The 16,028-nt window shown below is 42.6% G+C and overlaps 2 protein-coding genes across 3 annotated transcripts; one reads left to right on the forward strand and one right to left on the reverse strand.

Moving 5' to 3' along the window:
* Window positions 1-77: 77 nt before the first annotated feature.
* On the reverse strand, window positions 78-9,595 carry LOC1277354 (ras-related protein Rab-40C). Its single transcript, XM_316810.6, has 3 exons — window positions 8,460-9,595; window positions 8,166-8,363; window positions 78-3,533 (listed from the first exon to the last, which is right to left on the reverse strand). Exons 2-3 carry the CDS (start codon window positions 8,290-8,292, stop codon window positions 2,872-2,874), a joined length of 789 nt encoding a protein of 262 aa, XP_316810.5. The 5' UTR covers window positions 8,293-8,363; window positions 8,460-9,595; the 3' UTR covers window positions 78-2,871.
* A 1,945-nt stretch (window positions 9,596-11,540) lies between these two features.
* Window positions 11,541-14,787, forward strand: LOC11176062 (uncharacterized). 2 transcript variants are annotated; one of them, XM_003437069.2, is made up of 5 exons: window positions 11,541-11,860; window positions 12,143-12,364; window positions 12,448-12,505; window positions 12,668-13,225; window positions 13,303-14,787. In XM_003437069.2, the coding sequence occupies exons 1-5, from the start codon at window positions 11,822-11,824 to the stop codon at window positions 13,476-13,478; spliced, it is 1,053 nt and encodes a 350-aa protein (XP_003437117.2). In that variant the 5' UTR covers window positions 11,541-11,821; the 3' UTR covers window positions 13,479-14,787. The 2 variants fall into 2 exon arrangements, with proteins under 2 accessions (XP_003437117.2, XP_061505548.1); XM_061649564.1 differs by lacking the exon at window positions 11,541-11,860 and adding an exon at window positions 11,941-12,068.
* Window positions 14,788-16,028: the final 1,241 nt, after the last annotated feature.

The following is a 16,028-nucleotide window of genomic DNA, read 5'->3' on the forward strand; positions in this document are numbered from 1 at the left end:
GATAGATTAAAAATCGAGGTCTGGTTACTTCTTTTTTTAATCATTTGTCTTCTTTGAAACATTTTCAACCCGACATATACACACAAATCGAATTTTCTTTTTTTATTAATAATTCATTCATATTCTTTATTTTCCTTCCGTACTGTATCGTAAATTGCTACTTAAAGAAATAAAAACACCTCATAAATAAATTGAAATCATAGCTCCAAACGCTGAATCTCCATTTTTGTTTGTTTGTTTGTCCTGTCTCTCACAGAGTTTTGATGCTGGGTTTAACTCCTCTTTCGGTAGTCTCAGACCACCCCCCTCTTTCTCTCTTTCCTACTTCTTCGTGCCATGTTGTTGCCTCTACTACATGCTGGAAGTTGTGCGTTTCTGTTCTCCGTTTTTTGTTTGCACTTACTACTCAAAGTGAACCAACGAAAATGAAGAAGAAAAAAACTACATAAAAACAAAATCAAACTTTGATTGTACTTTTTTTCTTATTTTACGTGCGTGCGTCTCTGTGTGTATGTATGACTTTTTGTGTTTCACCCTTCCTACACATTGTGTAAGAATGTATTGTTCCTCTTCCGTCTGCAATCTTATTTGCGCGATTTTATTTGCGGTGTTATCACGTGTTTGTATGTGTGTGTGTGTGTGTTGAGTTTAAATGTACATCATTTTTAATGCTGAACATTATCGCACCTGGAATAAGCATATTAATGGAATTTATCCAAACACACACATGCACAAACACCCACACACACACGCGGTGGGGCAAAAGTGCATCCAAACGCGGTCATCCACCTTCGTTCTCGATTAGGTAAAAAACAAATACATCGTAGAAAAAGTTTTCATCCTTCCAACACGGAGGGACTTACGCCAGGCACCTCTCGCCTGTTTGCTAATCGTGTTCTTACTAGCGCGTGTGATTTCACAGACGACCTTGTAGCACACACTAAACCTACACCAACGCCAGTAGAACGTCACCGCTAAACTATCAATACCTGGCGCAATTGTAGCGCGTTTGTGAGTTTTTCCTTTTTTTTTGTTGCTTTTTTAGTCGGGATGATTGGGAGGGTGGAGAGATGTTTTGTGGCCGAAATGTTTTGGATGATCTGTATTTTTTTCTGTTCCGTTTTCTGTTAATAAAGAGGGTTTTTTTTAGTAGCTAAGCTAAAGAATGACTTTCTGCTGTGGTGCCGACATGTACTTAACCTATATATATATATACGCGTTTTATACATAGCAAAACGAAAAAAAAAGAAACGAACTAATAAAACAAAAGCACGCTTCCGTCATTCGCGACGGTGGTACCATCGCATGCGTGGCTAAAGGGAAGTTGCTGCAGACTATTTTTCTGTGTTCAATCATCGCCTCTCTCTCTCTCTCTCTCTCTCTCTATCGTCTGCTGACTTCAGTCTAGTCGATATTCCTTTCTGCTCTTGGCGGTTTTTTTTCTTTTTGTTTTCTGATTTTTGCTTTTTGCCGTACAAAATCGCAACAAATCCCTCGGGCATCGAGAAAACACACAAAAAAAAACTTAAATTCCACACAATCTCCTCAATCCTGTCTATTGAACGTCTCTGACGCCTTCGCTGTAGCTGTGTGGGAGTGTTTCTGTGCGCCTAGCATGACATTGGGTGTGCTCGACTAATTCGTTTTCTTCGTTTTTTTTCTTCTTTTTTGTTGTTGTTCTTGTATAATGTAATATATTGACAAAGTGTTAATAAAATTAGTATTTGGTTCATTTCTTGTCTTGTGCCCAAAGTCGCTCAAGGGGATGGTGAATGTAGGGGGCAGAAATATAGATGGTAATAGACAGGATGTAAATAAAGTTTACGGGACCGATCTACAAACTAGGTGTGCATTTACGTGTGTAAACAAACAATTCACTTAAGAAGTATTTTTTTGTTTGTTTTTTTTGCGTGATTCGGTTCGGAGCAAACGAGCTCGCCCTTTCGTGATGTAAAATGGTGTGAGACACGAGACTCACTCGCACGATAGCATCTCTTGGTTCAAGTACTATTTTTTCTAGAACAGCACAGTTTTTCCCAGTGACTATTGTTCTGCGTTTCGCAAGGATGGGTTTTCAACACATTTGTTTCAGATCTTTTGCTTTTTTTGTTTACAAAGATGAGGTGAAAATCATCCGTGGCGCCAGAACATTAGCTGAAAAACATTGCTTGACCAATTAATCCGATGAAAGCTGACGCGTAAAATCTAACAAGGGCTTATTAGCTGAATGCCCGAATGGACGTGTGGTGGCTGTAGTAGTAGTAGTAGTAGTAGTAGTAGTAGTAATAGTGGTGGTGGTAATATTAGTTTCGAGAGGTAATCGGGGTGTGTGCCACTGTCGCACCTATTATCCTTTCTTGCCTGCCGTAGCGCCACGTAACTAACTGTTTAGTGTGCTTGGCTTGGCCATGCGGCCACTCATTGCGCACCGAGCACGTGTGTGAGGTAATAGTGTTAGTTGTGAAGAGAAGAGCAACAACGAAAGAAATACTTCTGAGGATCAAGAGCAAGTGGTGTTAAAATAATGCCTTACTTAACGAAACAAAAAAAATACAAACTCGCCCACACACGCACACACACATACACACACACGCACACACACACTCACTACATACACACACACACCAACCCAAATACAATAGATTAAGCAATGTGCGCTCTTCTCTCCATCCGTATCATGTTATATAGTTACAGCCTTGGCTGACTGTGTGTGTGTCGTGTGGTTGTATGTATGTGTGTGCATATGTGTCTGCGGATGTGTGCGGTTGAAGTAATTGATCCTTCCTGTACATACAAGACCACCGTAACCGTGGGCTAGAGTGCGCATTCGCGCGTCCGCCCTTAGGCGGACCCCAACGCCCAAAACGACAATCATGAAATCACGCAACCGTTGCGCACGTTGTGCTTCAGATGGTAGGAGGTGGCCGTTTTGCACTTGAGATTCTTCGCTATCGACGCGGAATTGTTCAGCACCGTGTTCAAGCACTGGGAGGAGGTGAGGGCGTACGATCGCAGGTACGACTTTACCGACGGCGGCAGCGGCAGGCTGTCGATCGTGTACACGTTCGTCCGCCGGCAGATGCTCCGGCAGCACAGCTCCTGCAGCGACAGCACCTTGTTCGTGCGCCAGATCCGCTCCATGCCATTTCGGTGCAGGGCCATCCGGGCGAGCTCGCAGAACGACTCGCGGATGTTGAAGTCGCACAGGGGCGATATCTCGAAGCACGCCATCTTGTTCCGGGAGGCGTACAGTTCCGCCTGCTTGGCCGCGACCTGCCGCTTGAACGCGAGATGCAGACGGTTGCCGACCAGCACCTTCGGTACGCCCGGCGCATGCTCCTCCACCTCCTTCAGCCACCGGTTCAATCCGTCGAAGCTCCACTTGTTCGTGATGTCGTACACGAGGATGATGCCCTGGGCGCCGCGCGAGTACGACCGGATGATCGTGCAGAAGCGCCCCTGGCCGGACGTGTCCCAGATCTGTAGCTTCACGCGCTTGCCGTCGAGAAGGATCGTGGTCGTTTTGTGCGCCGCTGCAATGAGGTAAACCGGACGGGGGACAGAAATTAGTTGTCGGTAGGTTGGTAGCAAAACAGCAAAACAACGGTGTTGCATTCTTAATTCCCAGCGAGGGTCGTCTGTGTGGCCTGCCCTATTTAAATTCATATTATAATTGCTTAGTAAACATTCAGGCTTATTCTGTTCTTGCAAATCGAGATGTCTCGACGTTGAGTTGAATATTGCTATTGAAATCAGGCCTTACTTAACAACTAAGCTATCCCGCTTCCAATAGCGGTTTGAAGGTTTCTATAGTAATGTGTCTGGTGGGAGAGTTTTATCCATAAAAAAACATCTGGTGGTCTTTCGATACCAGAATCGATTCAAGCTTGTCGTTCTCGACATCAAAACCCAAGCGGGAAATGGATCGAATGGGATGTTTCGGCAGTAAAATATTTCAGTTTACTTGCTATGAAAAGTTAAATACTGATATGTGTTAAAATTAATTAAAGAAAATCATTTTAACACCAGTAAAACCAAATTTAATGGACCAATATGAAAACAACCGATAATTCCAAGAAATTAGATAAGAATAAATCACTTCGTTTGATTATCTATAAGGAAATTGCCTATTACGAATCAAATTTCTCGAGTCGACTCGAAACGGGCAAAAGAATAGAATAAGCCTGTTAAATATTATTATAAATTATAATGCTGATCAAGTCCATAATATTGTTCGAAACTGTACCAAAAAAGACCTCAATGCTACGATTGATAGCATTCCCCATACATTAATCGAACAGCTATACAAATATATACTGGAAATTGAAGATCCGTTGCTAAATTGGGTTTCATCTTCTTTATCAAATCGAAATTACCATGCTAGAGTTGGTAGCTCTCTGTCATGGGAAATTCGTAGATCTCCGTGTGTGCCACAAGGAAGCGACCTCAGCCCGCTTTTATTTATTCGATTTCTTAATTACTGTACAAATGTTTTACCCCGCAGACGGTATCAAATTGTTTCGTCCCATATCCTTGACCAACGACGAATGTGCTCTCCAGAATCATCTCTACTCTTTTAACCTTGTGGTGCACAATGCTTTTCAAAGTCTTTTGGGCGACCTAATGCTCGCAGAATTCATACAACATGTTCACTAGATAACTCTGGCCAGTGTAACCGCCATGCTAAGATTAGGTGATATCAAAAAATAAGTTCACTCGCTTCGCAATTAGAGCTTTTGATCGAAACTTTGGTGCCCCGATGTCACCCTATTCAATTCGTTGCCGGATGCTAGGTATGGTTAGGTTAGAAGAGCGCTTCGCACCACCAAAAATATTCTATCCAACAATATCCACGCACCACCTCTTCTATTCTCCATAAATTTGTATATCCCTAGTTGCCGCCTCTGTTCCAGCCCACCTCCGTCATATTGCAGCACTTCCCTGCACGGCTGCATTAACCGCTGTGGCGCTATAGCGCTATTATAATTATCAGTCATTTATTGCTTTAGTCATAGCAGGTCAGTGGTATGTTCGGTAGGTTTGGCCGTGGTTATTAAATCCATCACGGGCATATTATTAGATTGAGAGTGAGTTTACCTCACGTTTGGCTCAGAGTATTTCTAGTTATTAATCGTTGAAATATATGGAACAAAACGATTGATAAGAAAGGCAGTTTAATGTATTTTTATGTAAATAATTGAGTTGACATTTTTGAACGTTTTTATTAACTGATACTGAACTGATGAAAGAAACAGAAAACGGTACCACCAAAAAAGCACGTGTACTAAAGTAATCCAATTTAAGAAGTTTAGTAGTAGGATGCGGTACAAAACATCCAGAAAAATAATATTTAAGCTTATTCGATTCTTGCAATCGAGTTGTCTCGACGCCGAATTTATAATTGCTTAGCAAACATAGGTTTACTTTGAATTTAGCAAAGATGAATAAAGCCAGTAGGCTCAAAGTTTCTATAAAAAAAAACAAAAACAAAAAACTTTGAATTTTAAAGAACTTTGCTGCCAAAGGCAGTATCGCAGTTTCTATAGAAGTACATCAAGTAGTAGAGCAGCTCTCATTTGACCCCGCGGGCCAAAATGCCACTGAAAATAGTAGCACGGGCCGCAGCCTAGTTTTTACATTAATATAATATGATATGATATGATGATATGATACAAAATCAGATCATTAGCCGCTTTTTTCATTTTGGGATGATAGTTACGTTACAAAAGTTTAATCTCTGGCCAGTGTTTTTGCAAAAAACAGTTCTGCGATTGTTGCAAAAACTTTTGCGATTGTCGCAAAAAGTTCTGCAATTGTCGCAAAAAGTTCTGCGATTGTCGCAAAAAAAGTTTGAAAATAATCTGCTACAGCTATTTTTTTAATTAGTCATAGGCCTTTGATATTTCCAACATTTGGATCATAGTTTAATAGCAACTAACAAGATTCAGTACGCAGAAATAATTTGCAAAAAATGGCTATGACGCGTTAGTTCCAATACAAAGCAGTGGTTTTGTAAAGGAAAGTTGATATTGGTGTCATTTTGATTATCAAAAATTTTCAGCTGGAATTAAAGCAGCGAATTTGATGCTGTCTAAAGTCCGTAAATTACAACGGGTCGTTCAGTCCAGTTCAGATCTTTACAGAGGAGTGGAAGATGCCAGAAATCTCCATTCATTATGGCGACCAAAATCAGTGTCATAAGTCCACCTGTAGTTTATCTAATCACATTGGTCTTGGAAGCCAGATGGAAGCCTGATAGAGATCGTTTGTAACATTCTATCAAAAGTCACACGTGTTTGTGCTGACATCTGATTTCATCTGATTTCTAAATGTTTTGCAGAAATATAATATTCTATATTTTAGTTTACCTAAAGATGGGTTCGACTTTTTCCAAAACAATATGCCAAAAAAGTGTGAGAGCTTGCGTTTTTAATTCCTGTTGGCTGAGTAATTTTGTTAATTTGTACAAATCTTCTTCTAATAGAAATTGCCTAATTGGTCGCCAAGTGTCTTGATTGATGGTTTAACAATAAAAAAGTTATGTTAATAAACTACATACGTATGAGTAAGACATTCACGACTTTGAATGAAGTTGAAACTAAATCGTGAGTTGTTTCTGTTAAGAATTGTTCATCAAACATTTGTTGCTAACAAATTTAATCATCGGAAAGGCCAATTAATCAAATTTAATCAAAAATAAGCTAATTTCATCAAAATTGCATATTTTTTGTGAGTAATATTCTTCAGCAAGAATAACATTTTAAAGATGTCGATGAATCAATCAACCCTCAAGTCTACAACCTTTGAGTTCCCCCAGAGGAAAATCAGCTGTTGCTGTGCCAAGAACATCAGAATATAGATTGGAAGAACATGAGCTTCATCAGATTTTGATTGCTCTGTATTTAATCATTTTTTTGAATCGTATTGCATTCAAACAAAATCAGCTTTCTCATTTTGCCCATTAATAGTTTGACTTCTACCCTTGTTGAGTGTCAGATACAAAGCTGGCGATGAATTAAACCCATCGTCCAGATTGTGATTCATACGCTTGACAATTCATACGTCTAATTGGTACAATTTCCTCCAACAATTGCTAAATTCACATAAAAATTGCAGTTTTGCATAAAGTTTGAAATCGCTAAGTTCACAGAAATAACCGAATTTTCTACACGAATCGTATGAAATAAGTAATAATGCCCATTAGATTACAGCATACGCTTGGTAATCCGCACTTGATTGAGTGCGGATTATCGAATGACGTTTTGACGTCATTATTATTAATATTTTTAATCATAGTTCACTGCTTTTGATCGAACACTCTTCACCTCATGAATTTAGTTGTCAAAAGTGCGGATTATTGAGGTGCGGAGTATCGAGAATGCGGATTATCGAGCCTATACTGCATTAAATTTGATTAGATTATTAAATCTAAGTAACGCGATTGTCCCTGGAACGCATTATTCGCATAACTCGGGGAAAGACTCGCCAAGACAATTTTGTCACTACTGAGGCCCGCAGCTCGAAAAGGTTACCAGTCTGTGTTAAAACTACAGGAGTACTGACGTTTTGAATACCGCCTGTACAATATTTTTCCTAATCCTTCAGGATCGATTTGTCTCTCATGCCGAAAAGGGTAGCCAAAAACTATTCTGTAAGAGAAAATTCTCACCATGCGGTAGATGAAATGTTGGCAAAACGACACAACATGAACCATTTGATCAAAAGTTTCAAAGTCGTTTACCATAAAATAAAACGACGATAAAAATGTATGGTTACTTTTAAAATAACTGCCAAATTGATCAAGCTAGTTAGAAAGGCTTTTTTTTCTTCTTTGGGCTCCTTATGAGTGAAAGGACATTGGAGGAGCCACTACAACGACAAGATTCACTTTCGTGCTGGTCATGTAATACGCATGGAAATACAGACAGCTCAACCCGTTAAGTGTTTTTAAGCCCACGAGGACAGAAGCGGGCGTGTTAGACCGAAATTGGCCAGATGACGTGGAGGCTTCCGCCCTTAAACCTGCCACAACGGATTGACAAATGAAGGCACGAAACTGTGAGTAGTTTCGAATACTTCTACAGCAGACCAAGACCGCAAAATGGTTGTAGTGGTAGTAGGTTGCTAGTATAGATTAGGCTGGCAGATAAAGTAATGTGACGTACTGCCGCTACCGCTGCAGAAGGGACTTTCCGTCGAGCCATCGTCCAGGCCGGAGAGAATTTCCTGCTTGCCGACGTCACTGTCGCCGACCAGCAGCACCTTCAGCAGATAGTCGTATTCCTTCGCCATCGTTTGGTTTGCCTCTTTCTATGTGTTTCGTCCGTGGTGCGGTGGTGTGTAAATGCTGTCTCTTCTTACGTCTAAAAAGAGAGAACAAAAATCGAAAAAAGGATGATTAGTGTTTAGTCCGGAATGTTGACCGTTCCTCCTGCCCGGCTGCTGCTGCATACGCATACCAAACAAGTCTTTCGGTTCGTGTAAGCACCATCGCTCTCTCAGCACTGTGCCGCAACAGTTAAGTCATGGTTGGGTTGAAGGATAATCGGGTTTGGGTTGGGCTGGTGGGTTGTGGTTGATAGTAGCTTATCCCTTTGGCCGTATCCGAGTACTGGGGCCACCGTTTCAATGCCCGTACAGTGCTACTGCAACTCCGCACTGGTGCATGCTAGCAACTTCGCGCGAGTAAGTAACTTCGTAGCCTTTTCCCCTTACGGAAAGGTCAAACACACACACACACACACACCACTGTTGTTAAACTTCTAAGCGGCCTTGGTAAAGTGATTAGATCGGATTCTCACCGTCTTCCTGCAACACCTGTGCACTCCGCGCAACCATTCACCCCCCAAAATCACACACTGACTTTCACACACACTCTCACAGACACAGGATGTGGGGCTTGTGAGCACTCTTAAATACACGCAAATACATACACACACTATAGAAACGTGTCACAACTTTCGTGAAAACGTTTTCGTGGGTTATTTTGTGTCTTCACTTTTGGCTAGCGCCACTGTCACCTCCAACCGTGCCCGCGTCCACCACAGGTTGCGCGGTGGGGTGGAGATTGTTTTCCCCCCTCCCCTCACAGAGACGGGTGTGCGTTTGATTTCCCTCCCTTTCACTGCCAGGTGACTCACACTTGGGCAGCAGCAGCAGCTGGTCGGTCGGAAGTTTCACTTTGCACGGCAATTGCACGGTTTGTTTGGCGAGCCGTACACCTCGATGTTTACAACGCACGCCAGAGCCGTCCGTGATCTAGTAGCCAGGCAGGCAAGCAAGCAAGGAAGCAAACGCCACAGGAAGACGATACGCACAATGAGCGCACACACGCGCACACGCATTCACTCAAATGTGTCCCTTTTTTTTTTTTTGGTGTTGTGCCATGCAAAATGCACTTGGAACAGGAACAAAGAAAACGAAAATAACATGCCAACTGTCAGGCGCGCTCGACAGATGGAGGAACCGAAACGTCAAACGGGATCCGCCGCTTTGCCGCCGTTTACAGTGCCAAGGTGCGTTTTGTATTATTTTTATAGAATCGCTTCCACCCCGGTGTATGATCGTTTCATTGTAGTACGAGGCAGCAATTTAATTCAACTGGTTACAAAAACATTTTTTGGGTGGTGTCCGATGGGCAACCGAGAAGGGATAATTTTTAGGTACGCGTGAGCAACAAAATGTACAAAGTCGGGTTTGTAGCTCACCTACGAGGTGAATAGAAAAAGGTAAAATTAGATCAGTTTTATCAGTGATACACGTAGAGGGCAATGCAGTGGTTGACAACCACGGTGACAGTTTGAACGATTGGTCTAATTTTTTTTATTCGTCAACGTTAGAGTGGAAACTTCTAGAATAGCTGGCAGTTTGGGTGAAAGTCCATCACCAAGTAGCCAAAATTGCTTAAGCAGCCAATTTTGGCAAGCTAAAAATTGCTGCTTGAATTCGCCTTTGCAGTAGATAAACAGCATCAAAGTTGCAGGTGGTCCTTCTAAATAGCGCCTAAGCAGCTTCCCTATGCCAGGGTGCCGAGGATTACCCAAGCGCCACAAATTAAACTTAAACGTCTGGAAAATCAAATCTTATTCTTCTTCTTCCCAAATAGCCAGCTCGTACTTTATAGCTGATTTGGGGCTGTTTAATGAAAAATCGTTCCGATGTCGTACTTTGTGGCTGATTAAGAGATAGACGGTACTTTGCGGAACTATGGAGCTTTTTAACAGGCACACGGCACTCTTTGAAACTTTGCGGCTGATTAGCATTATGTGTAGGGTTCATGATGGAACTTGAAGGCTTGTTAAGAAAGGGTACTGAACTTGGTGGAACTTTATAGCTTTTTAATGCATGTCATCGGTACTAGGTGGCTCTTGTCATAGTGTCAAAGACTGACGCCGGCAATCATCTCATTGCTGCTGCTTGAGAATCAATCAAGTTAGATTCGTTAATTGAAGAATGAATATTGAGTGAAGTGATTGTGAATTATCAGTAAATTGTGTAAATTTGTGTGTAATTCATCAATACAAAGAAATTAAAAATATACACATGTGTTTAAACGAAAAAAATCTTGTTGTTTATTTCATCGATGACGCTTGCTTGAAAATAAAACACAAAGAAAAATAATCCCTGGCACCGTGGCATAAGGAAGCTGCTTAGGCGCTGTTTGAAAGACCCACATAGAACTTTGATGCTGTTTATCTACTGCAAAAGGCGAATTCAAGCAGCGATCTTTAGCGTGCCAAGATGAGCTGATTAAGCAATTCTGGCTATTTGGGAAAGCAATAATGGAATATTTTAGTTTTTTTCGTAATAACTCAGTTTCTCGGGCCAGCTAGTTTCTATTATAATAATTTGTAATTTATGAAGTATTATTTTCAACACTTCAACAGTCTGTCACCATTCTTTTTTGAAATGGGGTTTGCAGCCGTTGACAGGTGGAATGTTGAAAATCATGCTGAATAAATTAAAATGTATTATGATGGAAATGAAATGTCAGATCGATGTGGAATAACGGGCGATGAATTTTGCACGCGATGAATAACCATGTTTACATTCCAAACTGACTTGAAAAACCCTGTTAAAGTGATGCAAATACAACATTTGACAGCTGTTGAAAACCATTTCGCTAGCAATGAAAATGTTGTAGACACTAGAAATTGACTCGAAAAACCTTGTAAGGCCAAAAATACACGGTCCGGAATTTCGCGGCTGCGGAAAAATATATGGATATGACAGTTCGGAAAATTGGCCATTGAGAGTTTGTATATGGGTTTGACAGCATGCAGAATTCCGTGGCCGCAAAATTCCGGTCCGTGTATTTTCGGCCTAATGTCCTTTTTGTCGGCCTAATGTCCTAAAGCTCCTTTTTGCAATTGCCAAACTGTTTGGGCAAGGTTGACTACATTTACGTAATTTTATCACTACCGTGGCGCCGCAGCTATTTTGTTAACGTTTCGTCAATTTTCAAAACATTTCTCATGACAAATCCATCCATCTTGTGTCTAACGATCTTGTGCCATAAAAAAACGAAATGTCACTGTCACTCAATGAGTCAGAGCGGGACAGAGCGTGCTTTGTTTTGTTTTCCTGCGTTGGAAACAAACTTCCCCTTTTTCCAGCCGATAAGCTGCCCCAAAGCAAACAACAAAAATCAACCAATTGCCAAAGGAAGGCAAGGACGAAAAAAAAACAACAGTGCAACAGTGGAGCAGAGCAGTTGTTTTCGTGCCATCTTTTCCACGGTGTTAAAAGGCTCGGTCCAGGCCGATCGACGCATCATGCATTAAAGGCGAAGTCGAGCAGCCGTTTCTCCTCCCGTGCTTCAATGTGCTACGAGCCGATGTCTGATTATTGTGCGAAAATGGTAGGTCGATCTGCAGTCCGTTTCCACAGCAATATGTTTGGTACGGTTGCGTTGCTGCGTACTGCTGCGGGTATTGTGCGGGAGTAAACGAACGTTAATTGCGACGTGGTTTGTTTGGTGAAGCGGATGTGCAACTTTTGTGCCAATTTTCGATTTCGGTCCGAGAATCCACAAAACGCTCTGAAACTTCGCAAACGCTCCTTCCTCCGTTTGTTATACCATTAAGCTGTGGGTGCTATTTTCGGCACATCCATTAATAACCTTTTCCTCATTTCCCGCAAGGCCCTTCTGAACGACACAAACGGCAACACGGTCAACATCAACAACCAGCCCGGTGTGGAAGGGGCCGGCGACGGGTGCACCGTGGGCGGTGGGATGGCCCCAACGACTGCCGATTCGGTCGCGATGCTGCACTCCCCCTCGAACGACGATCTGAGCCAAAGCCTGTCCGAGTACACGGACGCCGACGAAAGCATATCAGCCCCGACCGAACTGCTGGCCGAGGTAATGCTTCGTAGCAACAACACAAACAATCATTTGGTTGTGCTTAATCTCTACATGTTTTTTTTATTATATTTTAATTTCAGTTTCTTTCTGCCATTATGATACGTGACTACGTGAATGCGCTCAAGTACTGCAAGCAGAGTGAGTATTTTCTAATTTTCTAATAAGATTTCGGGATATTCGGGGTAAACCTCTGTATCCAATAGGGATGAAATGCATGAAATTGGTGCAGTCATCGATACATGTGCGCGTTAATAATTCCAAAATTCCCCTTCCCCACTCTTACCCTTATACCAAACCCAGTACTGCAGTACGAGCCGAACAATACGACGGCCCGCGACTTCTATCCCCACATCCTGTCCAAGATAAGTGAAATGCAGAGCAACGAGCAGTCGGGGGAGAGCGACGAAAACTACAACTTCAACTGCAGCTCGCCGCTGGCATCGTCCGGCTCGACGCCCTCGTCCTGCTCCGTCTCCTCGTCGCCCGGCTCGTCCTCCCGCTCCTCCTCCCGCTCGTCCTCCGGTTCGTCCTCGTCCGGGTGTGACGGGCCCATCGACGAGGTGATCATGGTGTGCAGCAGCGACAGCGACGAATCGTCCGAAGCCTGCTGCTCCTGCCCGGAGGGCTCGGAGGGCGCCCGGCCAAAGGTGCCCGCCGGCGACCGCCATCCAGCGGCGAATGAGGGTGCCGCCGGCGGGGCGCTGCCAGTGCAGCCGGTCGCAAGGACGGGCTCGCGGTCGCAAAGCGACAACAACACGTCCCAGTCGTACTCGAGCCTGCTGCTGGAGGACGAAGAGAAGGATCTCACCCTGTCGGACATTTCCAATCTCAACATCGAGGAGGATGAAACATCCAACGGTTAGGGCTGATGGGTGATGAGCAGCACACGTTTGCCCACGTTTTTATCTGCTTCTTTCTGTGTTTGTACTTTTCAGACTGTGGCGGATCGCAGGAAAACAGCTACACGCCGCTCGATGTTGTAGCGGCCGCTCCGGCCGTCAAGCCGCCCGTCCCGACCACGAACCTTGCCACTGCCTCGGTCTTCGCGTCCCGACTGGTGGCCATGCTGCGGTCCAAAGTAATACCCTCCCGAACGGGTGGCGGTGAGTGAGGGGGATGCATCGTACAAATGGAAAGTTTGCATTTTTATTTCACGCACACATTCGAACGCATTGTGGATGCTTTTCTTTGCCTTATGTATTCATTTCCATTGATCTCTCCGTACTAGAGTGTGCGTGGATGTGTTTGTGTGTGTATGTGTGCATGTGTGGGCCATTTAGTACAACTCGAAACTAAATACGTTTTGCGTACAACACTCTGGTACACTGACTAGTTAGCTTAGCAGCTAGCGGCTAGGAAATTTAGTTTAGGGATTAGTTTAAACTATATAAATATATGTGTGTTTGTAGGAAGGAGGCATTAAAAAAAAGATATTTAACTATGTGCAGAACAGATAAAAAACAGACATACCATTTGAGCCGTCAATTTTTTTTTCTGTTGTACGTGTTTCGCTTTCCCCTAATATTGCACAAAATAGCACAACTCCGTGTAGTATCGGATTTCTCATTTTTCATGCCACATTAAAAAAAAAAAGAACAATAACATTCCAACATTTTCTGCAAGCGCTGTATAGTTGCGAACAGGCTTGCTTAGAATGCAAAGCGGTGGTGAATGCCGAATTTGCAGATCAATCGAGATATGAAAGGGAACAAGTAGATCGACCTTAGGCTACGCTATAATAGAATCGAAATGGCAAACAGAGCAAATCAGATTCCTTACACCACTACTAAACTACTACTACTACAAGAAAACCAAAGGACCTAGAAGCTAGACCCTAAAAAGGAAGGCAAACCTTTTCAGTAGCATCTGTAACAATCGTGTTTTTGGTTACACCATTATACAACCCTATATCGGAGGAGGGGGCAGAATATGTAAACCGGATCTCTTAGAAGGAGAAGAAAAAAAAAAAAGACTTAGCAGGGATAGCCAGACGTATCCCTTTTCCTAGTACAGTATATATCCTTTATTACGGCAGCGAGCCGCCTGTGCGCCCATTTTTTGCTCCCCTAATGGGACGAGAAACAAGAAGCACGGTCTAAATATACATATATATATTTAAATGTATATCTACATGGAAAGAAGACGACAAACAAAGGAAACAGAAACATACCAAAAAAAAAGGTGTAAAACCAGGAAGAATAGTTTTATATTTGCAGACGAATGCGTGCGTGTGTAAGGGGCATGTGTATTGCGAATAGCGATTTCAGAGGCCGAAAAAAGCTGGTTTGTAGAGCAAAACCGAAAACCGTTGGTACTAAACAACCACATATAGCTGTGCACCTAGTAATGTCGTTGTATAATTGTGTGAACAATGAACAAGGAAAAACGAAAATAAAAACAACAAATAATTTATGTGAAAATGTTGCTGCAACGTGGGCAGCGTGGGTGTTCGGTGGAAAGAAATAAATGTACTATAGTTAACGTGTCTTTACCGACAAGCTAAAACTGCTCGATGGCAGGTAAAGGTTTTTGGGCTGTGTTTTGCGTTTTGTTTGGTAATTACTAGTAAATTTGGCCAGGTTACAGGGCAACGCAACTAAATTAAACTAAACTAAGATCAACTTTAATATAAAGAATACGCCAAAACTAATGGTCTCAAAACCCAATTAAAATGAGTTATTTATAGGGTTTTCAAGGAGATGTCATAGCTGTACGACACTTTTTTGACTCCTTCTTATGTGAAATGAACTTAATATAATGGAAATTGGACTCTATAGTAACCTTTTTGGACAAATCCAATAGGAATTTACTGTTCATAAGATTGCCATAGAATCGAAAATCGATCATATGAAGTTCACTTCCCATAAGAAAGAGATAAGGAAGTGTCCCATAACCATGAGAACCCCAGGAAAACCCTGTATGACACCCTCTTTACGTACCAGTAACCACAACCAAACCCATGCTGGTCCTGATACCAATACATCAAATTTTTTGGTTCAAGAACTGCATATGACTTAATGCCGGTCATGAATCTAGTTAAAGAATCTATGCCGGTCCAGGAATCGATACTGAATACATACCGGACCAGGAAGCAAAACTGGTCATACTGGTCCAAGAACTAATCATGAATCCAAACTTGCCCTGGAATCTATCAAAAACCCATACTGGTCTTTGAACCGATCATGAACCCATAGCGTTGCTCGCACTGATCATGAACCCATACTGGTCCTGGAACCGATACTGAACCCAGATCAGTCCTGGCACTGATCGGTTTATGATACCGGTCCTGGGACCTATCAAGAACCTATACCGGTCCTGGAACCTATCATGAACCCATACCAGTCCTGGAACCTATCTTGGACTCATATCAGTTCCGTAATCAATCATGAACCCAAACCATTACTGTAACCGATACTGAACCCATACCGGTCCTGGAACCTATCATGAACCCATACCGGTCCATGAACCTAGCAAGGACCCATATCAGTTTCGGAACCAATCATGAATCCATACCGGTGCTGGAATCTATCATGAACCCAAATCAGTTCTGGAATCAATCATGAACCCATACCGATACTGGAACTGATACTGAACCAATACCGATCCTGAAACCGAAACTGAACCCATATCGGACCTAGAACCTATGACCAACCCATACCGG

The sequence above is a fragment of the Anopheles gambiae genome, chromosome X, assembly GCF_943734735.2.
Source record: "Anopheles gambiae chromosome X, idAnoGambNW_F1_1, whole genome shotgun sequence".
Lineage (NCBI taxonomy): Eukaryota > Metazoa > Arthropoda > Insecta > Diptera > Culicidae > Anopheles > Anopheles gambiae.

Bases quoted from the DNA above. Each gene is read 5' to 3' on its own strand.
- LOC1277354 (XM_316810.6), bottom strand. From the start codon at position 8,292: ATGGCGAAGGAATACGACTATCTGCTGAAGGTGCTGCTGGTCGGCGAC. The intron at 3,534-8,165 runs GTACGTCACATT...ACCTCATTGCAG, and splicing joins CTTCTGCAGCGGTAGCGGCA to CGGCGCACAAAACGACCACG.
- LOC11176062 (XM_003437069.2), top strand. From the start codon at position 11,822: ATGTGCTACGAGCCGATGTCTGATTATTGTGCGAAAATG. The intron at 12,365-12,447 runs GTAATGCTTCGT...TTTTAATTTCAG, and splicing joins CGACCGAACTGCTGGCCGAG to TTTCTTTCTGCCATTATGAT. The intron at 13,226-13,302 runs GTTAGGGCTGAT...TGTACTTTTCAG, and splicing joins GGAGGATGAAACATCCAACG to ACTGTGGCGGATCGCAGGAA.